The 26,593-nt window shown below is 43.2% G+C and overlaps 1 protein-coding gene across 4 annotated transcripts in view; it reads right to left on the bottom strand.

Annotated features, from left to right (window-relative positions):
- Positions 1–26,593, bottom strand: part of ATP10A (ATPase phospholipid transporting 10A (putative)) — a 171,569-nt gene that overhangs the window by 19,174 nt on the left and 125,802 nt on the right. For all 4 annotated transcript variants that reach the window (XM_079128430.1, XM_079128429.1, XM_079128431.1 and 1 more), the window contains exons 4-13: positions 23,022–23,128; positions 22,506–22,637; positions 21,378–21,508; positions 19,454–19,706; positions 15,660–15,871; positions 13,898–14,092; positions 10,733–11,300; positions 7,037–7,140; positions 6,818–6,944; positions 449–633 (exon numbers count right to left, since the gene is read on the bottom strand). In XM_079128430.1, the coding sequence (XP_078984556.1) occupies positions 449–633; positions 6,818–6,944; positions 7,037–7,140; positions 10,733–11,300; positions 13,898–14,092; positions 15,660–15,871; positions 19,454–19,706; positions 21,378–21,508; positions 22,506–22,637; positions 23,022–23,128 (2,014 nt within the window). The remainder of the gene's footprint in view (positions 1–448; positions 634–6,817; positions 6,945–7,036; positions 7,141–10,732; positions 11,301–13,897; positions 14,093–15,659; positions 15,872–19,453; positions 19,707–21,377; positions 21,509–22,505; positions 22,638–23,021; positions 23,129–26,593) is intronic.

The raw sequence follows: 26,593 nt of genomic DNA, 5'->3' as shown, positions 1-26,593 counted from the left end.
GATTTAAACAGATAAATGTGAACTGACCACAAAAATGATTAATGCCTGTTGGGGCATCCAGGAGACAGTTAAAGATCCCAGGGAAGTCAGTGCTAACCTGACCCCACTTTTTACACACATGATCTCATGAAAAATTTCTGATTTTGTCAACATGACAATATGTTGGGTAAAAGAGGCTGAACTTTGCACCAGCAAAGCCCAGATGTCTTTCCTTTCACACCAACAAACTCCAGCAAATGCCATATCTTCCAAGGCAATGAGAAGCACATTCTGAGTCCCAGAAACACAACACAGTTGCTAAGAGGGATGTAGTGGGCAAGGGTCCTTCTCACAGCAGCTGCCAGAATGGAAGTTTTCCAGGTGGTCTTCCAACAGAGTCCCACCATGCTGGTCCCACAGGACACGAGGCCATCCCAAGAGGAGCAAAGCTTTCCTGAAATCAACCTACCTGGGATTCGGCATTTAGGGTGATGACTTCTTCGTCATGGTCCAGAAGTTTGCAGGCATATGCAATGTTAATGGCTGTTTCTTGTTTGTCACCAGTGAGAACCCAAATCTGTAGGCCCGCTTGACGCAATTTGGTGATGGTTTCGGGGACTCCATCCTGTAGGCGGTCTTCAATTCCTGTGGCACCTGGTCAAATGGGCAACAATGTGAGTGAGCCCTCTCTTCACATGTCCCCAACTCCTCATGGGGTGCAAATCCCACGCACCAAATATACCAAAGACAGGTGATGGCACAATCCCTATTGACTAGGAGCTGCTCGTAGGGCTCAGCTACCAGTTGCAGCTGACATCTGATGACAGGAAGTTCCATTTGGAAGCAAACTTTGATGATTCACCACTTCAGAGCAGTGGTGGACAAATTGTGATAGCTCTCTTGATGTGACTCAGTCAAGAATGTGTAGGAGGAACAAATGAGAGTCACTGAACATAACTGTGTGTACTTACAACAAAGTACCTCAGATTCTTTCTGACATGCAGCTAACTTGTAACTTTACAGATAACTTGAAAACAAGGCTCATGGGAAGGTAATGGGAATGACCACATTCTGAAGGATTTTTTTAAAAAGTCTTAGAAAAAATTACCCCTCCCAAGGAAAGCTTCTGGTAAATGAAATTCACAATTTTGTTCTCAACACTGCTAACCATTTGCTATCAAAATAGATGGCAAGGATGGAAATATTATTTCTTGAAAGGGACCTGATCCTGAAAATTTTTTTTCACAAACAAAAAATTTAAGAGGTGGCCTTCCCCTTATTGGTCTCATCATGTTAGGAAAAACACACTGTAAGTTGAGTGTCCCTAACTAGAAAAGTATGAAATCCAAAATGCTTTAAATTAAAAAACCTTGTGGGGTCTAACATGATGCCACCAGTGGAAAATTCCACACCCATCCTCAATATGACATTAATTGAGGTGCATTAAAAATAATGTGTAAGATCACCTTCAGATTATGTGTGTGAGGAATACAGTGTAAGAAACATAAATAAATTTCAGATTTCAGAATTGGGTCCCAACCCCAAGATATTTCATTATGTGCACACTAATATTTCAAAATTGAAAAGTACTTAAAATGCAAAACAATTCTGATCCCAAGATTTTGAATAAGGGATACCTGACCTGTATTCAGTGCAGAAATATGTTTGGGTCTGCCTCTGTTTTTTTCATGTTTTAGTTTCCTTTCCTGCTCTAGAAGGCCTCCTGGGCTGCAGCCCCAGATGAGGGCTCCTTGCCATTCTTGCTTCAGAACTGAAGTGAACATGACACGCTGTTCCCTGTGCTGTGACACTACCATGCACTCCATGTCTGGGTCCCCCACCTACCCGGATTCATAAGGTGAAGCCCTAACTCCCAATGCAACAGTATTAAGACGTGGAGCCTTTGGAAGGTGGTCAGGTTCAGCTGAAGTCATGAGGATACAGCCCCTGATGGCATTAGCATCCTTATTTTAAAAAGGTACCAGAGAGCTCATCTCTCTTCGCTGTGTGAGGACACAGAGAAGAGGCAGGTGTCTGCAAACCAAGAGAGCCCTCACCAGACAATGGGTTTGCCGTTGCTTTGATCTTGAACTTTCAGCCTCCAGAGCTGTAAGAAGTAAATGTTTGTTGTTTAAGCCACCATAAACTGGGTGGCTTAAATGATATTCAAAACAAATTAAGCTGTTCTTGCCCCTTCTTCTAGAATGGACAAGTTGGCAGGCATGGGGAAGGGGAAGAAGAATCAAGGTACATAAAAACCCATATTTCTTAAATATACATTTGGATATACTTTTAAAAATCACATACTTAGGAAACCAACCCTAAGCTCAGGAACCAGAATGTCACCAGCAACTCAGAGGGCCCCCTGGCGGAAATGTGGCTGGTCTTTGCTCTTCTGGCTCATGTAGCCTATGAAGTAAATCAGACCTGCCTCCCACTTGATGGTACTGAAAGTCTATGTGAGAACTTGCAAAGGGTCCAGAAAGGAAGAAAGGACATTTTACCAAAGCTGCACTCTGATTTGAACCTTAAGATCACAGAGTTCCCATAGGAAGGAAACCAGGCAGAGTATGGGGCTTAAGAACTGCTGGGGAATGAAGCTCCATATGTTATGCTCTGTGCTCACTGTGGGCACACACCTGGCCACCCAGCCACCAGAAAGGCATTTGGTCTTGGCCTCTCTCCCCTCCCCAAGTCTTCTGGATCTAGCAGGGGAAAGAGCATGTGTGGCCTGAGTCTCTGAAGGTTCACTCTTTCTGTGATATGTTCCTTAACATCTGAAGAATGAGGGACAGATGATTTTACCTGCCTCCCTGTATTCACAGAACCTTGTTTATACTTAATGAGAATATAATGAGTACCTAATAATGGTAATAAAAGCTAACCGTAATGGGTTACTATTAGCTTCTCCTACAGTGCTTGTTACATAACTTGTTAAAGTTTGGATCCTGAATGTCCCCCAAAGTCCCATGTGTCGGTCCCTAGCCCATGGTACTATGGGAAAGTGGTGAGACCTTGAAGATATTTAGACCTACTAGAAGAAAGTTAGGTCACTGAAGGGTGCCTTTAAAGGGGATCCTGAGACCCTGGACCTTTCTTTCTTTTACTTCTTGGCCACCTTTAAGTGAGTAGTGTCTTCTTCCATGCACTCCCGCCAACATGTACCGCTTCACCACAGGCACAAAGGCAACAACAGGTCAAGCAAGCATCCAGGGGCTGAAACTTCTGAAACTGTGAGCCAAAATAAACCTTTCCCCCTTCTAAGTTGATGATCTCAGCTATGTTGTCATAGCAATGGGGGAAGTGACTAACACATAACTCAGTCAATTTCGTACCCTTCACTAGATGGCAACTTCCCACAGAATGAGCTTGGTGTCTGCCAGGTGCTCAGCCACGGTGGCTAAGTACAATATCAACTGAGAAAGAAAACAAGGAAGGCCTGTGCAGGTCAATTGCAATCTGGAAGGGGTCTTTCATCTTTTCAGGGAAAATCTAACACCTTGAACATATAACCTCTTTTGTTTCAGTAACTGATTGATCCTAGTAAAAGGATTCTTCCTGGGTCACTCCAAAGACCTCACCTATATAATCTGCAGGTTTGAATCAAGCACAGAACAGGATTACAAGGAAAGTTAATACATTAGTATTAGAAAGAGTTAGAGAATGTATGCCACCCTGGGCATGAAATACGGCTGAGGAAAAAGGGTAAAGCCCCTTTAAAATGATCAGAAGCCTAGTGTCTTTCTTCAGCATTCCAAGGTAGTTTGTTTGTAATATAATTTATGTGACTTTGACTAAATGCCACCTTCTTTACAATCTGACCCGTGGGAGGGCCTGACATTTCTAAGAATTGAAACATGGGTAATTGGGAGAGTTTGGGGTGAAGTTAGTGCTGTGCCATGCATCACTGTGCTGGGGTGTCAGGCGGCTTTCAATGAGAGGGGATAGGATGTCACCAACTGGGGAGTTCCAGAAGACATTTAGAGAAACTAACAAGAACACCAGGCAAAATGAGCAGAATGTTGTCATTTGGATTTAGGTTCTTGGCCAGAACATTTTGAAAAAGAAAATTTCAGGAACATAGTGTGAATGGTGATCCTTTCTGCTGATGATACTTATTTGTGGCTCTCGGAGCACCTAATGAAAAGATTTAGAAAAGAGTATTTTGCTTTGTAATACGAAAAATAAAAATGTGTCATTTCACTTTCTAAAAAAAAAATGAAGCCCAGAGGCTGCAACACAGAGCCCACAATTCCTTACCTGTAGCTCAAGCTGTGGTGAAGAATAAATGGTGGGGTGTTCTTATATCTTCTAGCTGAGGCTAAATCAGTTAAAATATAAATACACCAGGTGGTAGGAGATGGTAAGTGGTTAGCAACTGGTTTGTGGGAGGAAGGATGAGCTGCCCCATTTGCCCATTTCTGTGGTGTAAACACTTCCACTTGGCCTGATTTCAGTCTACCAACAGCATCAAAAGGCCATGTGAGGGCTGGGGATGTAGCTCAGTGGTAGAGCACTCTGCGTGTTCAATTCCCAGTACTACAAATTGGGGGTGGGAGGGATCCTGTGAAATTCCTAAAAATTTATGCAATGCAGAAGAAGGCTATTAAAAAATTCCTGAAATTTTATCAGTGGGCTCTTGCTAGCAGGCAAGAGTATGTTCTCCTACACTGCTGGTGCCCACTGTGGGTAATCCATTGGTTCCTCAACTGGCACATCTCAAAGTCATTTTCATATGCTCCTGGAGCGCAGCCATCTTCTTCAAGGTGACAATAAAACGTAGTTTGATTATAATTCTGAAAAACTCTGATATCCTGGACAACACAGAGAACTAGAATGGAGTTCTTTTGGATGTATATACAATTGCCAAACTAGAATATTATAGAATCCAAACTAGGAAGAAAGTTCTGTGAAAAAGACATAGAAAGATGAGTTGAACTCAAGTTCAGTATGAGCCTAGGTCTACTAGGGATGTTCCAAACATAGGATATGTTAACAGAGATAGAGCATAAAGATCAAGGGAGGTGGCGGATGCTCCAACACCAGAGAAAGTCTGTAAAGAAGAGGTCAGCAGGTGTGGATGCAATCAGATGAGACCCATCACCATGCCAGGGGCTGGGTGCTGGAACCTGTCCCTGAACCATGATCAAGGCTTCACAGCATTTCCTCCTTTCACCCTCACAGGAGCCCAACCAAATTGAGATTATTATCCCCCACAAGCAGATAAGGAAACAGGGGTGCACAGAAGCTTAAGTCACCCGCCCAAGCTTGCATGACCAGTAAGTAGAGAGCCAGGACTGGACGACTGAGCCAGGACTCCTAGACTGAGAGAAAGAGTGGCAGAGATGGCTTCCCACAGTTAAGGTCAGCCATAATGTAGAAAGGAAGAGATTATGTCTACTCCAGAGAAAGACCAGTGCCACTGCGAGAAAAAGGTACCAAAAGGCAAATTTCATTCCATTTGCGAAGTTAAGAGATGTCCAGGAGAAAAGCTGCCTCCTGCGGGGTGAGTGTTCTGTGATAAAGGGATCAAAGAGGCTGGGCAGGTGCATCTAGGAGAAGCAGCAGACCCCCAGCACCCTCCCTCAGCCAGCAAAAAGAGTGTTTCAGGGAAACCCATTCTGATATTATTATTATTATTATTAGGAAACAGGGTATCACTATGTTGCCCAAGTTGGTCTCCAACTCCTGGATTCAAGTGATCCTCTTGCCTCAGTTCCCCAGGATCTGGGACTACAGGTGTGTGCTACGCCTACATGCCTGGCTAGAGAAGGCAACTCTGGATGAGAACAGTTCAGACTCAGCAAACCAAAACCTGGTCACTTAAAACAGGCACAGCTGCTTTTGAGGGGTTTCATTTAACTTACAGCCAAGGATTCTGATCAAATGCCACTGGGCCTCTAGAGCCTGGGACTTCCTGAGTAGTAATAGTCTCCTACCAGACACTGTGGGTACAGTGGAATATTATATGAAGTGTGTACATGTATTCATTATACTTACTGCACATTATGCCATTTAACAATAAGTGTATTTTATATTAGACATAGATCTAGATATATAGATTTCTCAATTCCTCTGCCCAAAGAATAAGGCCAAGTGACTGCGACCTTTCTTTGTTAAATGGAGAAGGAGAAACTCTCTAGCACTTTATGCAGAATGAATAGGATCTGACCCAACAGCATCCCAGGATGGAGGGGAATGTAAATGTCATGACGAGTTCTTCCCGAGAACACCTAGAGTTACACGCTCCACCTATACAAAGATTTAGGTAATTCATTCATTACTTTAATAAATATGAATTTAAAATTAATTATTTCAAATGTTGAGATAAGTGTAAAAGTAATAAATATTTAATTACTAGCACTTACCAGTATTTATTCAATACACATAGGAACACAGTAGGAAATAGGAGCACATTTTAGTAAACATGAACCCGTTTTCTTTTCATCTCCAATTAATCTGAAATATTCATAAGATGCAAAGTGCACAACCCTTTCTCTTGTTTTGCCAGGTGGTTGAAATACTTTCAATCCTCAATTGTCAAAAAGCTTGCTCCTTATCTCTCTTTTCGGTAGAAATGCTGGATTTAGGGGAGGCAAGTTGGCTGCCATGGTGGGATGCCTGGTGAATATGGGCCCCACAGAAATAGGCCAGTGGAATGTTCATTCAAGGACCATCTAGGCTGGGGGACCTGGTGGCATCAGGTCAGGTGGTTCCTTAACCAGGTCCAGAGCACGTAGAGCAGCCACTGTCTATAGCCAGACCGGCATCCCCTCCAAGGCCCTCTCTGAAAACTCAACACCACTCCATAGGACAGGCGGCTCACAGAAATAATTACCCAACAGATGCAGGTTCGTCTCCAGGCGAATGGCAGACTGGAAAAGGAGCTCCTCTCGGTTGTCCACAGAAGATTCCGCTTCTAAGTGGCTTTGCAACCAACAGGCATACTCTTCTTTGCTCAGAACCTATGTGAGATACACTGTTGAATGCTGTGTCAGGCACTGCACATGTAGGGGCACCCCGGTCTTGCTCCCTTGCACAGGCAGTTCCGACTTACCCTCTTGGCGATGCACAGGGTACGCAGGCCTTCCATTGCGTAGAGGTTGAGGTAATTCTGTGTTTTGCTCCGGATCTTGTTTTGATGCTGTCCTCTGGCATCATCTAGGATGGAGTAGAAGCAGGACATGGATGAGTAAGAATGGCACCCAGTAGAACACCCTGCAATGAATTCACCCCATATCTGCTTCATCACTTGCAAATAATATGCATAGTTTCATATAGAATTCAAAGAAAAAAAATCAGCTAATCGGCCTCATCAAAATGCTGGGGTTGTGGCTCCGCAGTAGAGTGCTTGTCTAGCATGTGTGACGCACTGGGTTCAATCCTCAGCACCACACATAGATAAATAAAATAAAGGTATTGTGTCCACCAACAACTGAAAAAAAATGTTTCAAAATGCATATTTATAGCCATTTCTAAGATCACCTGTTGAAATGAGAAACTCACGAAAGCAAAAACTTCATCAAAGAAGATCTAGAATCCTTTGGTCCAATCTATTAAAGGGAGGTGCACATTATTCTACTTAGGAAAAACAGAAAATTAATAGAAAGTGCAGTTACACTCCCCAAAACACACTTCATTGGCAGTGTTGCCAAATAAAATAAAAGATATCCAAATACTGCCTCATTACATGTTATTTATTTGAAATTCAAATTTAACTGAATGTACTTTTTATTTACTACATTTGCAACCCCAAGTCATGAGGTCCCTGGCCTTGGGAAAGCTCTTCTACTACTCCAAGGGCATCCCATGAAAAACTGGAAGCAAGAAGCATTCTTATCCCTTTGATCCTGCATTCTCCTAAAGTGTGATGTAGTCTTCAAGGGGTCGCCAACTGATTCTTGGGGGTTGAAAAAAAAACTTACTCGTGTATAAAACAAATACACAAAATATAAACAGATATACAACATCTCCGTGGTATTCCTTAATGAGGCAATAATGAGAACAAAAAGAGTTGCTTTAGATTACTTTGCTTTCAGTATTTAAATTTCCTGAGAAGAGGAAGTTCAAAGTCATCTTAATTTTGACTATCATCTTAGAAGATAGGGGTAACTCTTCTTCTGGTATCCTTTCTCTCTCAGAAGTTGTTGAGAACTCTTTCAAGATTCTGATGATTTTTTTGAACTTTGACGTTAAAATAACAAGCCAGGTACAGTGGCACATGCTTATAATTCCAGTAACTTGGGAGGTTGAAGCAGAAGGGTTGCAAGCTTAAGGTCAGCCTGGGAAACTTAGTAATATCCTATCTCAAAATAAAAATAAAAAGGACTGGGGATGTACCACAATGGTAGAGTGTCCTGGATTCAATCCCTAGTAACGCACACGCACACGCATATGCACACGCACAAGCGCCTGCGCTCGAATAAAAGTAACAATAAAGCACTTTGGTTGTCCCAGGGACCGGGAAGGTGGAGGGTTCTCTGGGCAGAAAGAAGAGCTGAGCAGGGATGTGATGTTAAGATCAACCACATTTGTCCAAATAAATCTAGAAGAGTAAATAGTGATAGGCTGAGCCATTTGGGACCCTCAGTACCTGGGACAAAGGGACACAGAACTTCCTACTGGGACAGGGAAGACAAACACATGGCCATATTCTACTGATACAACACATTCCTTCCCACTGGGTCATGTCCAGGTCAGTTTAACCAACACATGCCTCTTGGTCAAAGTGTTATAAGCTCTTTGAAGAAAGAGGATGGGTTAAATTCAGAGAGATCCTTAAAATTTGGGGATGGGGAGAAAGTGTTAAAAGATGCCTTTTAAAAATGAAATAATGGTGCTATAATTTGTATCCTAATTGTTCCCCAAAGGCAAATGTGGTCCCCAGCCTGGCATTGTTGGGAGGTGGTGGAAAATTTAAGAGGTGGAGTCTAGTGGGAGTCTTTAGGTCATTGGGGGCTTGCCCTCAGAAGGAATAGTAGGACCCTGACCTTTCTTTTCTTCCCTTTCGGCTTCTTGGTCATGAGGTGAGCATATCTGCTCTACCATGAACTCCTCATGATATTCTGCCTTGTGACAGCCAAAAGCAATAGGGCCAACCAATTGTGGGCCGAAACCTGGAACCATGGGCTAAAATAAACTTTTTCTCTTCATAAGATAATTATTTCAGGTATTTTGTTATACTGATGAAAAACAGACTAACACAGATGGTATTATCAAGAGTTAGTGATGTGAGTTTTGTTGTGTTGTCTGTATTTGAGATATTCTGTTCATTTAAAAATATATACTGGTAGAGAATACAAGTATGACAACTTCTGTGGCCTCCTCTGTGGCACCTGTTTCCTATCACAGCTCAGCAGGACTCCTAACTTTCATAGCTCAGTAGGCCTCTCCTACCACCTTTGTCCCACCTTTGCATGAGAGTACTAGTCCAGGCATGTACCTTAGGCATGAACCATTCTGTGTGTTAAAGCTGAAGCATGGAGATCCTTTATGTTACCTTTAATCTAGAGTCACAAAAGAAGACAAAGGTGATTCGGGGCAGCAGAATAAAATCTGCTTGGCCCATCTATGTTTTTCTTTCATGTGGATGCAAACAAGAATCAAACGTCAGACTGAAGAGGCCTCTTAAAATGCAACATCAGCCCATGTTTCTATGCCAACACTGCGGCAGGACCACCACCATAGGGTTGGAAAGGCAACATCCTATTCAGAGTTGATCATCCAACTATTTTCAGAAACACACTTGCAAATTTAGCTCAGATGCCTTTTGAGGGACACAGCTCTGTGCTGAGGGCAGGAAACTGCAGTCTGCAAAGGTCCTCTAGCATATTTTCAGGCAACAGAGTAGTCCCAGGCTTTGATATCCTGAATTCTGTCAGGGGACACCGAGATTATGGTTAAAAGGGCTGGTGGAAGCCAAACTCCAGAAGGACTTCTGCAGTGCATAACATTTTATAACATGTTGTACCCAGAGCTGCAAATAGCCAGGCTTCAGGGGTCAGGCAACAGAGCCCCTACTGGGTGCCCTCCAGCTACCAGTAGCATCCTCACCTCTACCCTGCTCTTGACCTCCAGGGGTGAGTCACACTCCTCCTCAATCCTCAGTAATGGAGGAGGGAGGACTAGGCTCACTTTACAAGTATGGCCCCTCTTGCCCTCCCAAGTTCAGGAACATTTCTAGATGGAAAGATTTATAGGCTCTTTTGCTGGCTAAAGTTCCACCCTCCAAAAACCAAAATAGTGATTTTTAATCCCCACTTTAACTCAAAAGGGATAAAAGAAATTGACATGGAGCTGCTTGGCCCAAAGTCAGGACAGAAGGCAGCAGAAGAGACACCTGCAACCCCACCTCCTTGCCCCCCTCCCTCCGGCAATGTGGCCTAAGGTAGCTCCACAGGTTGAAAACCACAATCTTGACCTCAAAGATGGCCCCAGTCGATGGGGCAGGAGTGAACCTTCTGCAACTTCTAGCCTAGAGGTTTTCAACTTTCACTGTTCAGAACGTCCCCCCCCACACACACTGTTCTGGAGTAGAGTTGAGGGAGGAATTCAGTCATCAAAGCCCCCTATTACATTCTGATCCAAATCTTCAAACTGGGGAAATAGTGGTTGAGACAAACCATTAGATTTTCTAATGGCACTGTTTTACAAAAAGGATAAATAAAAATCAAATCACCCACAATACTGGGTAGGGAAATTTCTCAAAACTTCTTCCCAAGATCTGAGAAGCAGCAGGGGCAGGGGTTGGTACCTGAGGAGCAGGGCAGCAGGAGATCCATGACCACCGAGTCAGCCCCCTTAGTGTAGACATTGATCTCATCGGTGAGCGGGTGTCGAATCACCACAGACATCCTCTTACGGATGGAGTCAAAACCGAGTGTGTGCAGGAGTTCAAATGTGAGCCTTCCCAGGTGAGGCAGCTCTACTGACACCTGGTCATGTAACCGGTCCACGAGTGCACAGTTGTAGGCCTTGGCCGCATATACCAGTGCTGCCTCATCTGGGCTCTCGGCCTCAAACCTCAGTTCCTGCTTTGGCTGAGGCTCCTGGGGGTATTCCGGTTCCCAGCTGTCTGCAGGGCTGCTGTAGCCGTTGCTGGCAATGGCTGGTGTGGGCTGGCCCAGCCTCTCCTCCAGCCTGAAAAGCATGCTGTCGTTGGACAGAGTGGACATGAAGCTGCACCCCGATTTGTGGCTGGACTTGTTGGTGGCCAGGCTTCCGATGCTACTGCAGCCAGAGGTCAGGCGGCTGGGTGTGAACCTCCGGAGGAAATCTTCTATTGTCTTCACTGGAGACTTCAGCTCAAACCTCACCCTCACCTTCAAGAGAAGCAGTCAGAAAACAGGTGAAGGGATGATAGTATCCCCTCATTTTGCATAAAAGGTTCAGAGGAGGAGTGTGTTCACCATTGTCTTGCACAAAACCTGGCGCTTTATTTTTTTTTGGCCAATTATAAAGTCACTTAACAAAGACCAGTTTATAATTCCTTTGAATTATGTCCACAAAAATTTAAATGTACAAGTCACATTTCTAAACCCAAAGAATCTTTCACAGCAAATTAATAATGCAATTTTTTTAAATATATTTTTTAGATGTTGATGGACCTTTATTTTATTCATTTATTTATATGTGATGCTGAGAATTGAACCCAATGCCTCACACATGCTAGGAAAGTGCTCTACCATTGAGTCGCAACCCCAGGCCCTTTTGCAGCAAATTAAATACACAGCCACTGGTTATGGTGGAGCATGCACATAATCCCAGCAACTTGGGAGACTGAGGCAAGGGAATGGAAAGTTTGCAACCAGTCTCAAACTTAGTAAGCAACTTAGTAAGACCCTGTCTTAAAATAAAACATAAAAAGGGCTGGGGATGTAGCACAGTGGTAGAATGTCCCTGTTAAATCCCCAGTGCTATACATACATACATGCATACATACTTGCACAAATTCAGGATCTACATCATCAAAAAATACTTTAACCATAACAATAAGAAATAAAACAAAATGAGCTATGTCTACAATTGTTAAATTTTCAAAAAGTTCAACGATGGAGCAATGGAACCACACTTTAAAGAGCAAATGTTGAAACAACCAAAAAATTAAGTTATTATTAAAACTTTATGATTAAGTTGATGTGTCCAAAGTTGTGAATTATACTATTAACCTCTAGAAAAGTCAGGTATTTGGTAAGGCAAGGCAATTAGAACCAGATTATGACAAAGATACCTTTCTTTAGGTTGATGGCTTTACCCATTTTTAATTTGTTTTGGTGATAGGGATTGAATCCAGGGTCTTATGCATGATAAGCATATACTCTACCACTGAGATACACCCCTGGGTCACATATGACTTTATGTACACTACACATCCAGGTGGGGGATGCATACAGTCACCCCCATATCCCCTGATGGTTCCAAATGCTCTTGTAGGTGGCACTCACCAATACGTGGCAACAAAAATGACCTGGAGACATGTTCATTTTCAGGCTAAGGGTGGGCAATTAAATATTCTGTTCCCTGCGTGGAACTCATAGCATGTGTAACTTTCATAACGGCCTCAGTTACGATGGGGTCTCTTACTTATCCAGTAATTGCTACGTTGCTTATGTCTGACAGGCAGGGTCTAACCTTGAAAACAGATACCCCATTCAGGGATGCACCTGCCAGAAGGCTTTAATGCAGGGTGGTGGAAGATCCTGAAGGCCAGGTAAGGGATGCTGAGAGGCAGCTACATGCTATAGTAGAAAGCAGCTCCTGCCCAGGGCTGGCAGCACAAGCCTGTGGTCTCTGAGTGTCCAGACCTGTCCACTTGGGATCCGCTTGGTGCACTGGGGCCTCAGCAGGCTGGCATAGCAGGAATAAGAGCACAGTGGGGTGGCAGCTGCTGTCAGATATGCTATCTCAGCAGAGAGCATGACCCACCCTATTCATCCCATATCACTTGCCAATGGCTCAACAGTGAAGCCTGCTGGAAGGGCTGATCCAGGAGGCTGGGAGGAGGTAGGGGTAGGTCTATGACACATCCAGCCCTCAGACACCTTCCTTTTAATCCATTCAAACTCCCTGGCTTAATATGCACACCCACACTGACACACAGCCCTCAAGCAACCTGGTCCACCTGCAGGACTTCCTAAGGAGCACTTGGGTTATTCAGGATCCCTTCATACATCAAACCTTTCCTGTCTTCAGAGAGAACCTTAATGTTGGGCCAACCCAAAACTAACTTGGGTATTGATATGTTTCCACCACTTGATTGATCCTTGAAGGACAATGTTAAATGTCTTTATTAACATGACATAATTTGCTGTGTGCCAAACCTGACTCTGAGCCCTTTCCATAAATCCTCACCACTGCCCCACATCCCAAACAAGGCACAGGAATGAGAACAACATGTCTAAAAGCCTTAAGTCAGGATTCAGGTTCAAGCATGGTGTCCCCAAGTCTGGTTCCCCAATCCTTCCTGTCTCCTCTTCTCTGGGCATCTGGGACCTGAGACTCTCTGGGTAGGTCATATTGGGTAACCTGCCATCTGCCCCTGCTCAAGGTCAGGTACCAGAGGAAGTACCAAGGCAAGTGGAGCCTCCTGAACTCACCTATCTACTCCCTAACAGGCCCCAGGTGGTCACTCTATGCCCTTCCTGTCCTGGGCACAGAGGTGTCCCTGGCATTGTGTCCTCTCCCACTCAGTCCTCTCAGGTACCCAGTCCTGGTACCTGTCCATGCAGCCTGGGAATGACACTGCAGAACCAGTGCACTGCTTTGCCCTGTGTGAAGCACCCTGCTGCATCTTCCTTAAACCTGAGAGCAGCTCCCTGAAGGGAAGGGAGCCATGCTCACCCTCAGGAAGACTGACAACAGAAGGGCTTCTAAGAAGAGCAAGGGCATCATGTGCTCTCGGGGGTACTCCATGACTTGCCTTTTGGCGTGGCTGATCCGGAGACGTGACCACTACTGTGTTACAGATGGTTAGTGCAATGAAGAAATCAAAGACGTCAGACAGCTCTGGAGAGAGTTGGGCCAGAGGGTGCTCCTGGTGCCTTGAGATGGCCAGGTACTTGTCACACTCGTTCACCTTCTCTAACAGCTTTGGATCAGGTGTAATGTCTTTTTCCTGGGGAGAAAATGGATACACGTGATGAGTCGGATCCAGTAAACTGCCAAGGGTTTTCTTGCTTAACTATTTAAGGAACCTGGATTTTATTAAAAGGTATAAACAGAACTTCATCTCACATATACACTTATTTCATTTTATAATTGTACATTACATATAATTTCAACTGTATAAAATGTATAATTTACATGTGGAAAGAAATGCATATTCTTATTATGTATAGTAAATATTCATTTCTTTTTTTTGATTTTTTAAAATTTTTACAGACCGCATTCCAATTCATTGTACACAAATGGGGTACAACTTTTTGTTTCTATGGTTGTGCACGATGTAGATTTATACCAGTCATGTAATCATACATGTACATAGAATAATGATGTCTGTCTCATTCCACCATCTTTATGAAACAATGTATCTAAGATATATTATTACAAAATAACATGTATCAATCTAGAAAAATTCAACAAATTTTTATTTTGCCATCCCACAAAATATTTACTTTTCAAAAATATGCTTCCTTATTTCCCTGCAGCCTTTTATCTCTACATTTAAATTTTTACATAATCAAAATTATTATAACAAATTGGCAGTTTCTATTTTCACCCAAAACATTATAGTGTCTGCACTTTTCCATGGCTTTAAGAATTATATAAAAACATATTGTTAATGACTTCAGAATGGATGGCCATACCATCATTTATCTGATCATCTCTTGATTACTGGATTTTTTGACAACTTTTCACCATTTTGCAGATATAAATAACATATTGATAAACTTCTGCAAATACCAATCTTTGAATCATTAAATTGCTAGGTCAAAAAGTTTGAACACTTTTGACATGTGGAGCAGAATTGTGTCAGGAAGACTTGTTTCAACACAGTCTCCTTTGAGCCTCTCAGAGACCCTTCCCATGCCCCCTATGGAAAACCATCAATCCGAGTCCACAATTCCAGGCCACCCCATTTAAGTAGTTGCATATGTGGGCATAAAAGGACTTTTAAAAACGAGGCTGCTCACAGTGAGCACAATGTATTTTCTCTCTCTGTTCCTAAAACATTTTAGAAGTGAAATTATCTTCTGGAATTTGTTTCTGATTTCTCAAAATTTCCCTGCCTGGTAACAGTGGCCCATGAACACATGGACAGCTGACAAGGCAAGGAAGAAAATAGTGCTACTTGATTTGGGCTCAAATAATTAACTTCTTCAGGGGAGGGGATTGACTTTGCTTTTCCACAGTGGTCATTTTGTTCTGATGTTTTATTCATTTCATTTGGCAGGACAGCTTCTTCTCCATCGCCCTTTCTGGGTGGCTCACCTGGCAATCACCCAGCCATAGAAGTGTGGCAAAAGAGGCTGTGTCAGTGTTTTGGAAAAGATATAATAGTGGGGAGAAGACACTGGCCAGAAAAACTTTTGCTAACTGAGTAGAGCCAAAAGATCCAGTAGGAGCTTATTTATATAATTGAATATAGACACATTTGATGACTGAAGAAAATGACAGTGGAAGAAAGCAGGAAGGCAGGTTAGGCCTCCTACAGGGTCACGTGCCCATGCCAGCACACTCACCATGGGGCTGCTGAAAGCTGTGTGCTTGGACAGCACACTGGCCCTCTTGGCCTCAGCCCGGCTGCCTGTGCGCCAGTAGGACTTGGTACTCTGACTCCTGTGTAGGATCCGGATACTCTGGTGGCTCCCAATACTGCCACGTTGGGATGAGCCCCCTCTGGGCACCTCCTCCTCTTCCGAGTCTGCCTCCTGGTACCTGGCCAGACGCTGGGCTGTGGGTATAGGGACACAGAGTTATACATCATGGGGCAGGTTTGGCAGACTGAGCCAATTCAGGGCCTTTAGGTTTCATGAGGTTTCCAACAGGGCCCTCCAGGCCACTCTCCACCTTCCCTCCAGTCTAAAGGCAAGGTCACATTTAAGGGAGTTTTCATTGACAGAGAGTAGAGCACATTCTTGTTAACCTGAACTCTCAGATCAGCCTGAGAAGGCTAATATTCTCAACCCCATTTCACAGATGAGCAGACCAAGTCTTATTTCAGAAAACTTAAGGGGCATGCTAAAGTCACAAAACACAGTCACAAGAGGATGATGGTGGTACCCAGGCCCATAGGATGACGAAGCCTGGATCCTGTCCTGTCCACAATGGCATAGTGGTCTACTCAACCAACAAGTCAGGTGTGGGCAGACATGGGTTTGCTGCAGGCTGTCTATTCAGGTAGATTCAAAGTGCACATGGATTGGTCAGCAGGTGGCCGGGAAGAAGGCAGGGCAGAATGTACAGGCCTGGACCACACAATAGGGCTTAAGGATTTGCCCATGATACATGGGGTTATAGGACCTACTTTCCTCACTGGGGCCTTTCAGGCAACTGAGGCATTGTGCATCTTTATCTGAAACAAATATATGGGATTTCAGCTGTGATGTGAGCTTTCATTGATGCCACCCTACTTGTCAAGGACAAATGGGCTGGGCATATGTCTGTTCTTGCTCCTGTACCTACAAAGTGCTACACATCAGGGAGGCTTAAACTCCTCCTGAGACCACACACAGTAGGATCACCTGCAGACAGGGTGACTGTGATGCTGCACTTGAGCCCTTAGGGGGAGCTGTCAAGCAGAGTCCCTGAGGCCACGTGGGCACTTGGTAAGCAGTATAAGAGGTGCTTGCTCACCAATGGTCCTTAACAAATTTCCCTGGTTTTCCCAGTTAGGATGTCTTGCTTCATGATAGATGAGCGACAGGGAGACTATTCATGAAAATTACTCATTCAAAATAAGCACTTAATTAGAACTTCAAGTGCAGGTGCCATGCTAGGCAGACTACAGGAATCTTTACACAAGGGAGCCTGCTGAGAAAGTGCTTAGAGAAGAGGATGTCCAAGATACTGGTCAGCTATGTAGGACAGGCTATGTATTGAGCATATCTTTTTTTTTTTTTTTTTAATAGACGTAATAGCATTATTTTATTTATTTATTTTAATGTGGTAATGAGGATCGAACCCAGTGCCTTACATGGCACTTGCATGACACATGCAAGATGAGCACTCCACTGCCGAGTTACAACCCCAGCCCCATTGAGCACATCTTAATTGACTTTCCTTTAGAGATGAGAAAAATGGAGAGACAGAAGAAATCAACTGCCCACTATCACAAAGCTGAGTACTTCCCAACACCAAGATTCCAGGGAGCAAAAACCCTCTCAAACATCCTATCTGCTTTTAGCTGACACGAGTCTGGGTTTGGTGACACTGGACAGCAAGGAAGGGCAAAGCCTGGACATATGATTGTGTTCACTTTCTAGCTATTGCATTTGGAGCTTGGCTTCTGCTTGCACAAGGGAATACCTGCCCATCCCATCTCCTCCTACCAGTGGTGACCAACTGTTAGAGCTCAATGTAGTCACCCCTCAGGGCTGATTTTTTTCTCTCCCAGGCTGTGGGGCCAGGGCTGGGGCCAATGCTGACGTAAGACATTTTCTGACCCCAATGACTTCAGTGAGACTTTTGAGGTCCTCAGGGAAGATGAGGGCAAGGTTCAGGGACTACCTGTCAGAAAGGAGCACACCCAAGGTCTCCCTGGCCAGTTACGGTATATGAGTTGGGCTCAGTGCTCAGAGGCAAATTCATCTGAATTAATTTACCAGTGAGTGATCAGATCACAGGATTAGCTGGCTGAAGATGCTCTCTGCCTGTCAATTGCTGATCCAGGCACTTCTATAAAATGTTCTGTGGAGATGCATTGTTGGTTATTTCATTCCTCATCAGAAATGCCCTCCTGTTTTCTGAAGGCAACAGAACACTTTGGTTTTCGTAAGCATTTTGACAGTTGTTAAATCTTTCTGTGATTTCCCCCCATGGAGCCTCAGGTCCTGACTTCATTAATATTTTTAAAAATGTATTATTTTAATTGACAAATCATAATTATACACATTTATAGGATACAATGTGACATTTGATACATGTATGCAATATATGCATATCCATCACCTCACCTGCATATCATTTTTATGGTGAAATGTCTGAAATTTACTTGTAGCCATTTTGCAGCATATAACACATATTTATTAACTACATATAGTCACTCTGTCATGTAATAGATCTCAAAACCTATTCTTTTTATCTGTCTGAAACTGGGTCTTGACTTTAGAAGGTCGATGAAGAACATGCTGCCTGAGAATGAGCTAATCTGCACAAAATTTAGCAGTTAGAGAAGGGAACCCAGAGGGAGGGAAAGGGGCTAAGGTAGGGAAAGGGTGGGGAGGTCAGAAAGAGTGTGGAAAACCGGTGGATAGGTGAATGCATGGAATAACGTCACTGAGTTTATTTGGGTGGCAAATAAGACATTAAAGTATATATGTTCCTCTGTTTTGATTGTATTCGGAGAAAGGTAGAGGATATCAAGATAATTCTTGGTTTCATAAAAAGAGAATCTCAGATTTCAAACAGTTCCTTTCCATCAAACCCCCCTAAAGAATTTTCCTATTATGCCCAGTGGTTGTTCCATCTCCCCTGTTCCCCATTTTACATACAGTTTATAGACAGGTTTCTTTATGTTATTTGTTGAAGTTATAGGAGGAAAAAGAAGTCCTTATTGCAAACCAGGGTGGCCTCACTTGGAGGTGCTATGGCCCTGGAAAATTATGGGTGCAAGAACTCTTCTCATTGCACCCTCTATGGGATGCTAGGGTGCTAGGGCTAGGGTGGGGACAACTGGTTCTAGTCACACCCTTGGCGTAAGAAGCTCTGGCTCACCTTAGCCTTTCTTCAGAGAGGAAGGAGGCAGCAGAGGATAAGGAAAGGAAGGGTGGGAGGAGGGGCCTTCTAAGTAATCATAATTGGAAGTGAGGCGGTTCATTTCTCTCCAGCTCCCACAGACATTTTGTTCCAAGGGAAAGAATGCAGCTTGAATTACCCAATGCTCTTCTGAAAATCTTTAACTGATAAAAGGAAGACAGATGAGTGACAACAGAAACGTCTCTTTGTCCCTTGGTGGTGTGGCAGTAAAGCGACTGCATGCCTCAGAAGTGAGCTCAAGGGTGCCCTGCCTGGCTGCACTTGCCCAACAGAAAAAGAGTGCTGAAACACCCCTGCCATTCCAGGCACTGCAGCAAGCCTGGCAGTGTCAGCCTTTCCTATAAATAGTGCCAGACATCAGGCTCCTGAGGTGCTCTGACAGCCACGTCTTTATGCTCCCTTGAAAATCGGCACTCCCTGAAGCTGATTTTCAAGATGTGTGTGTGTGTGTGTGTGTGTGTGTGTGTGTGTGTGTGTGTGTGTCTCCACACACAGCTTTGGATATTGCAGTTTTCTGGTCCAGCCCAAATAGAAAGTCCCCCAAGTCCCCCAGACTCACCATTTGCATCATGAGAATATTCTATGCCAGACACTGTGCATCTTCGGAAAACCATTTTATTCTCAGTTAAAGTGCCAGTTTTATCTGAGAAAATATATTGTATCTGCCCTAAGTCTTCCGTGATGTTCAGAGCCCGACACTGCAGCTGGGAATCTGTCTCTTCATCGTACAACTCTATATCCTGGTTAATGAAGTACACTTGGCAGACCTTAACAATCTCAATGGAAACGTATAGGGAAATGGGGATCAAAACCTAGGAGACACAAGGCACAAAGGATGAATGAACATGAGAATCAGGGAGCTGTAGAATTAGTCTGATCTATTTAAATAACAAATGACTACAACTAGGAGGAAGCAGGGACTATACTGTACCTTTAAGAGCTTAAATAGGTTGGTTTAGAGTCACTATTGGAAAAGGATTAGAGTACTGGCAAAGAGTTTAAACTAGGACAGCCTATGGTGCAACTGCAGAGCGGAAATCCACTATGGTGTCTGGAAGTGTGACCATGGCTTGGGCAGAAGCAAGCGTTTTCATATTACTAAATTATGCTTGAGAGAGGCTAGGAAAGGAAAGAAAGAAAAGAGAGAGAGAGGAAAAAAAAAAAAAACATGGCATAGTCAGAGTCTGCACAAGCAAAGTCATCTCAAACCACAGTGATGTTTGATCCCCAAGTTTCCCGAGACAACAGCCACCAAAAAAGACAGCCAAATTTTTTTAGAGCCTGGTTTTCTGTTGAAGCATCATTTCTTCCATCTTGAATAATATAGAACAAAGGGATGAAGGCTTTGAGAGGATTGTTTGCAGTCATGTCTTGAAAATTTTAGAGCAACTTCCTTGAAATTATTTATTTTTAGAGTCACAGCACTGAAATAATTTGTACAGGCACAGAATATCATATTCAGACTAACATGGTTCTCCGGGTAACTTAATTATGTTAATGATATGCCAACTATTACCCTAACTGAAGGCCAGAACAAATTTTGAATTTATAAAATAGGACTAATTTGGAAAATTAAACAAGGCTATCTCCTGTTGTATGAAGCACAGATGATAAGAGAGAGCAGAGTTTCCCTCCTAGGTGAGGCTAGGTATATGTCCTCTGGTTATTCTCTGTATTCTCAAAAAGGTTGGTGGTGACTCTTGCTGCCCCTTCTCACCCTTTGGAGCACTGGGACCATCTCCACTCTTTAACTAACTTTTCTGGACATAGACTCTCAATAACCAGGAGTTGTGACGGAGGCACAGGAATAATACTAGTAACAACAATAACAACAACAAATGTTGATAACTACGTGATATCCTGAATTGAATTGAATCCTGGAACAGACAAAAACTACGAGTGCAAAGATAGGGGAGCTCTGAATGATGCAGTTTGGAGTTTAGTTCACAGCAAAGTACCAAGTTATTTTCTTGTCTTTATTATATACTACAATAATATAACATGTTCACATTTGGGAGAAACTAGGTGATGCAATCATGTGAACTCTTTATATTAGTCTTTGCAACTTTTCTGTAAATCTTAAAATTATTTCAAAATAAAATTTAGTTTTAAACAAACTAATTTGGGTAGGGGCTATAGATCAGTGGTAGAGCACTTGCCTAGCATGAGTGAGGCCCTGGATTTGGTCCCCAACACTGAAAAACTAAAACTGAAAGGACAATGAAATGAAAATGATGACCCAACACCAAGACTTCAAAGCATTAAGAATCTTAAGAAAAGCAAAGGAGAATTTTAACTTGAAAAATCACCCAAGGATAAAAACCTATAAATAAAGTGGAGAAATAAAAAGTAAGACATCAGGCAGATATATTTGTGGTTCTCCCAGATGCAGAAATTATAGGAAATTCTTAGCAGAGTATTGTGACTTTCAAGTTCTTTTGAGAAAAGTAAAGCAAGTATCATATGATGCTTGGTACTGTTACCTGCAGAACTATTATCATTGTCAAAAATGAGTAAACTGCTGCTGTGACTGGGGATAAAGAGCTGCCATCAGACTCAGGTACATCAAATAATGCTTTCTTATCTTGATACCGCTGCATCCACAATCCATGTCCTGTAGCAACATTCGAAGAGAAATGTCATTCATCAGATAGGAGAAGTATGAACACTGCTAGTATAAATTAAGCAAAACTTTAAAGATTACAGCACATTTAGGACCGAGGACATAGCACATACAGCTTTATTAGCCTGCCTTGCCATATTTTTGGCTCCTTTGATCAGATTTCTGGAAGGAGCTTGAAATTGGATTTTTCCTCATACCAAGATTGTTGATGTTTAATGGCACCACTGGTCATAATGTAGGAATCAACTGTGTTTGGCAGTGTGAAGTCCACAGGAAAGAGATTCCCAGTGTGTGTCTCACAAAAGACCAGTCTCATGAAGAATCAGTGGGCTTTGGATGCTTCCTATTATTATTCCTTCATGGAAATTCAAACTTCATATAATAGATTCAGAGAAGCAGTGGTAACAGACATGATTTAACCAACTGGGTCCCACACCTATCCAATAACAGAAGTCTTTTTGTGTTCTGTATGCCTATATCTTTTACTAGAGTTCTGAGACCATGTCACACCTGTCTCATGCATATTTGCAGCTGATCAGCGACAAGGTGAAGGTCCTATACTGAGTCCTCAACACACGTCCTTACAAGGCTAATGTAAACTGCAGTCCCTTCTTGGAATCCAAGTAATGTTTCTTTTTTCCTCTTTTTATGAAGTTTCCATTGGTAACATTTGTGCTTCTCCTGCTATTGGCCTTATTTTATCACCGGCTTACTGATGCTTCTTCCACTGGACTCATTACTACTGCTGTGATGAATCCATTCTTCCATTCAAGTAGTTGTCAATTCAGAAAATAACATTACTCTGCCAAGAAGCATTCATCTAGGCATCTCAATGTGGCCCATGCTGATGCAAACAGCACTTGAGTCCAAGTCAGTGAAAAAATGTGTTTTAGAATGCTGGGTCAGAACGAGTCAAGGCAGCCCACCAAGCTCACCTGGAGGCTATTCAGCAGTGCCCACTCATTGGTGATCCATCTAGGAGACTTACCGACCGCTGAAAACAGAGACATACAAACGAGGAGAAGGACACACCAGAGCACGTCGCAGTTCATCTGCCTCTCAAGTTGGCTGCGCTTGTAACGGGGCCCGCTGTTGTTCAGCAGAGCCTTGGTTTCATGTCCTGCAGGGGAAGAGGAAGGAATGTAGTGAGCCAATGACTGACAGCTAAGGGACCAGTGATGTGGATCCCATGGAATGAACTGCTATGCTGCCACCAATTATGCTTACATGACAATCTTGGTTAAAATAGCAGGGCATAAAATTAATCTTACATATGTAACAATGATGGAAAAATGAATGGAAAGAAATGTGCTATAATGCTGAGAAAGAACACTTGTAGTTGAGGAATTATTGGAACAATTCTTACTTATGCTTTTTTTCATTTCTTAGTTTTCCAAATTTTCTACAATGACATATGCTACTCTCACTGATAAAAATTAGGGAGAAATGTTTGGGAGTACACAGCACCACATGACAGCACACAATCTAAAGTGCCTGTACCTACCTGCATAGATGACAATGCCAACCACTGCTTCTGTATTCCTGATGGTACACCCTCGCAGCAAGAGGTTTTCCTTATATAGTCCAGCCTTCTTCCCATTGTCGTGTATGCTATTGGTGAATAATTGGCACATGTCATGTGTTTGCATACATTTTCTTCGTATTCCAATCAGCATTACCTTGGGGGAAGGAAGGCTCTAGAACAGCTGGAAGCTTTAGGAAACCTGGAAGCTGGACAGGTAAAGGGATCAGGGAGCCCCAACTGTGTCTCTACAAGAGCTGAGAAGAAGTTATAATTCACTCATAACTGGGCATCCAGAAGCAGCTGGATGTTTATTTACTTTGCACATGGGTTTGTTTTTATTCCAGAAACAGACCACTGCTAGAGGGGACCAACTCTGGAAAGCAGGGCAGAATTGGGGAACTAGGCTGGCTTTGCTAGGTGGTATATCTCCTGCTTCTCAAAGGAAAGGTTACTTCTAAGCATCATGTCATGTCATAAAAAATACAAATATGCATCTGGAAAGGGAATGATATTAGTTTGAGCAATATTTTTTTAACATTTTCCCCTTATGAAAAATCACAAAGTTATTCAAATACTGATATATGTAATTTGAAATATAAGTTCCATGAAACGAGCTTATAAATTCTGTTACATTACTATGTCGATTCAGAGAGTAATCTAATCTTAAGCTTCTGGTCTTCAAACTCATCCTCTTGGCTCACCAATGACTGGTGCTGGATAGGATAGTCCCATGCTAGGACTATATGGGACAAAAGAATCCCAGGAGTCCAATGTACAAGTCTCAGGGGGAAGCCTGAAAGGCTTCCAGAACTACAGCACAGCACAGCCTAACCTTCCCCAGGCAGTGCAACTGCAGAAGCCCCTTCCAAAATGCCACTTTTTCAGTGGACTAACCCCTCTGGGCACACCCACAATCCAAATGCCTCCTCTGTTGTTCTTGGAAGCTCATCAGAAACCCCTGGAAGTCTTTCCCTTCTCCCAACTCCTAGCATGGTACCCAGTTACTAGGGAAATGGGTCTGATGAAAATGCTCCATTTTCTGATGGAGCAGGGAAGCTAAACAATAAAACCAAAGCTAAAATGCATGCTGGGATGATTCTTTTGCAGAGCAAATGCAAAGGAATGGGGTGGCGGGGTGGTGGTGGTAGGGGTGGGGATGCTCAATCAACACTAAGCTGACAGTTCACGTTGGCAATTCTGAGAAGAGTAAAGTTCTACTTTAAAAAGAGATTCAAGACTGAAAACTTCACTGCCAGCTAAAGCATCCAGAGGCCAGCCTGTATAAGATGATATTACATACAAAGCCCTGCTTCACACTTTCCAAGTGAGAGGATACCCACAGCCACATTTCTGACACGGTTATCTCTCTAGAAACAGCTGGATACGGAAACAATTTCTCCGAAGTAGCAGTAACGAATGACTCATCTCAAAGTTCCAGTCATGCTTACTAGGAATAAGAGATGAACTCCAGAGAAACAAGAAAAATATTTTAGATAAGCCTTCTTTGACAACTTTGTAGAAAACTACAGTCAATATGGGTTCTCTGCATTTACAGATTCAACCAACCAAGATTGGAAGATACTGGGAAAATATTTGACTGTACTGAACATGTACAGATTTCTCGTCGTTTTTCCCTTAGTACTGCAGTATAACAACTATTTACTTAGCACTTACACTGTAGGTTATTATAAGTCATCTAGAGATGATTTAAAGTATACAGGAGGATGAGCCCAGGTTTTATGCAGATACTACAACACATTCTATTAGAGACTTCAGCGTGCGCAGGTTTGGGTATCCGTGGAGGGTCTTGGAACCAATCCCCTGGAGACTGAGGGACAATCATGGTATGCTTCTAATCAAGCCAGACAGAAACTCACCACCAGGTGGTGTACTGGCCTATATAAGAACCATAACCCTTTGTGAAGAGTTCATCAGAAGTGGAAGGAAAGTTGGAAAATAGCAGCACCCAGGGGAGTCCCAGCACTCAGCCACAGCGGGGCTGCCTCAGACTTCTGAAAGGGACAGTCTTGGTTGACAGTGAAATAGACCCAGGGCCATGCAAGCATGAGTCAGTTCCGTGAAGCTGTACACAAGAGCGTGAGCCCATCAAGCTGTACTCAGCTCTTCCTCCTTTATCATGGACTGAACTGTGTCCTCCCTGAAATTCAGATGTTGGAATCCTAATTCCCAGGACCTTAGACTATTAATGAATTTGAAGACAGGGACTTAAAAAAATATTAAGTTAAAATGAGGCCATTAGGGCAGGACTTAATCCAATCAGACTGGTAACCTTAAAAGAGATTGGGGGCAGAAGATGTGGCTGGTTAAGCAATACAGCGCTTGCCTGACATGCTCAAGGGTTCAATTCCCAGCATTTAACTGGGAAAAAAAAAAAAAAAAAAAGACAACATTAAAACAAAGGCACATAGACAGAGGGACAAACATGGGATGAAATAAAGAGTAGATGGACATCCACAAGCCAAGCAGAGGCACCTCAGGAGAAACCAACATGCTGATACATTGGTCTTAAACTTACAGGCTCTAGACTGTAAGAAAATAAACTTCTACTGTCAAAGCTGCCTAGTCTGTGGTGATTCGTTACAGCAGCCTTGGCAATTGAATACGTCCTTTAACATTTAATCTAAGCTACCTGGAAGAGTTCATCTAGTTCCAAGTCCCCAGGCTTCTGGACTCATCAAACCAATCTCTTCTAAATCAAAACTGTCCAGAAGCAAAACTTTATGAGAGAACTGTCTGGTGATAACATGTAGCATGCACTGAAAAGTGCCATATGCAGGATCTTCGGGAAATGGCAAGTTCAGCTAATAAATGACCTGCTCAGTTTTTCTCTCTTGAAAGATGTTTCATCTCCAGTGACTGCACTTGATGTTGGGAATGGGTCTTATTTGTCTGAGTCCCAGGAAGTGAAGGAAAGTGAGCACTACCAATGACCAGCATGCTGACAAGCACCTATAACAGGGGTGGAGATCTGTCCATTCAGAAACAGAAACACAGTGTGGTCAGGCACCTCCCCACAGGTCAAAGGGCTGAAACACACTTGGTGAAGCACCTTGGAGAGAGTCTTCAGGCTGACTGTCTCCCTTCAGGGCACATCATCTGCAACACTGAGACCTGGGTCTTCCTCTCTGCTTCACCCTGGGTAGTGGCTCCATATCAGACTGGTCACCTGGGCCAGTAACCTCAGTGTTCTGAATGCCTCCTCCCTTCTTTTTGCATCCATTCTACTATCAATCCTCAACATCAACCTCCTCACCGTCTGTTTCTCTAATCCACGACCTCCTTCTCACCTAATTCACTGCCCTAATTCAGGCTACCCACATTTCTTTGCTGGGGCCTGCAGCACACCCTTGCTAGCCTCAATGCCACCAGCCTGGGTCCCTCATATCTGTCTCTCACAGTCACCAAGAGATGTCAGCAATTTGACATGACATCTCTGCTGTTAGTAATGATTATGCTACATCTCCTATGGGACGAGGAGGCTACCCCAACAAGTAGGCTCTGGGCTCCTGATGGCATTCGGTGCTCACTAT

Source organism: Sciurus vulgaris (genome assembly GCF_902686455.1).
Source record: "Sciurus vulgaris genome assembly, chromosome: 2".
NCBI lineage: Eukaryota > Metazoa > Chordata > Mammalia > Rodentia > Sciuridae > Sciurus > Sciurus vulgaris.
The sequence above is the reverse complement of the archived record's forward strand: the minus strand, read 5'-3'. Positions and strand labels throughout refer to the sequence as shown.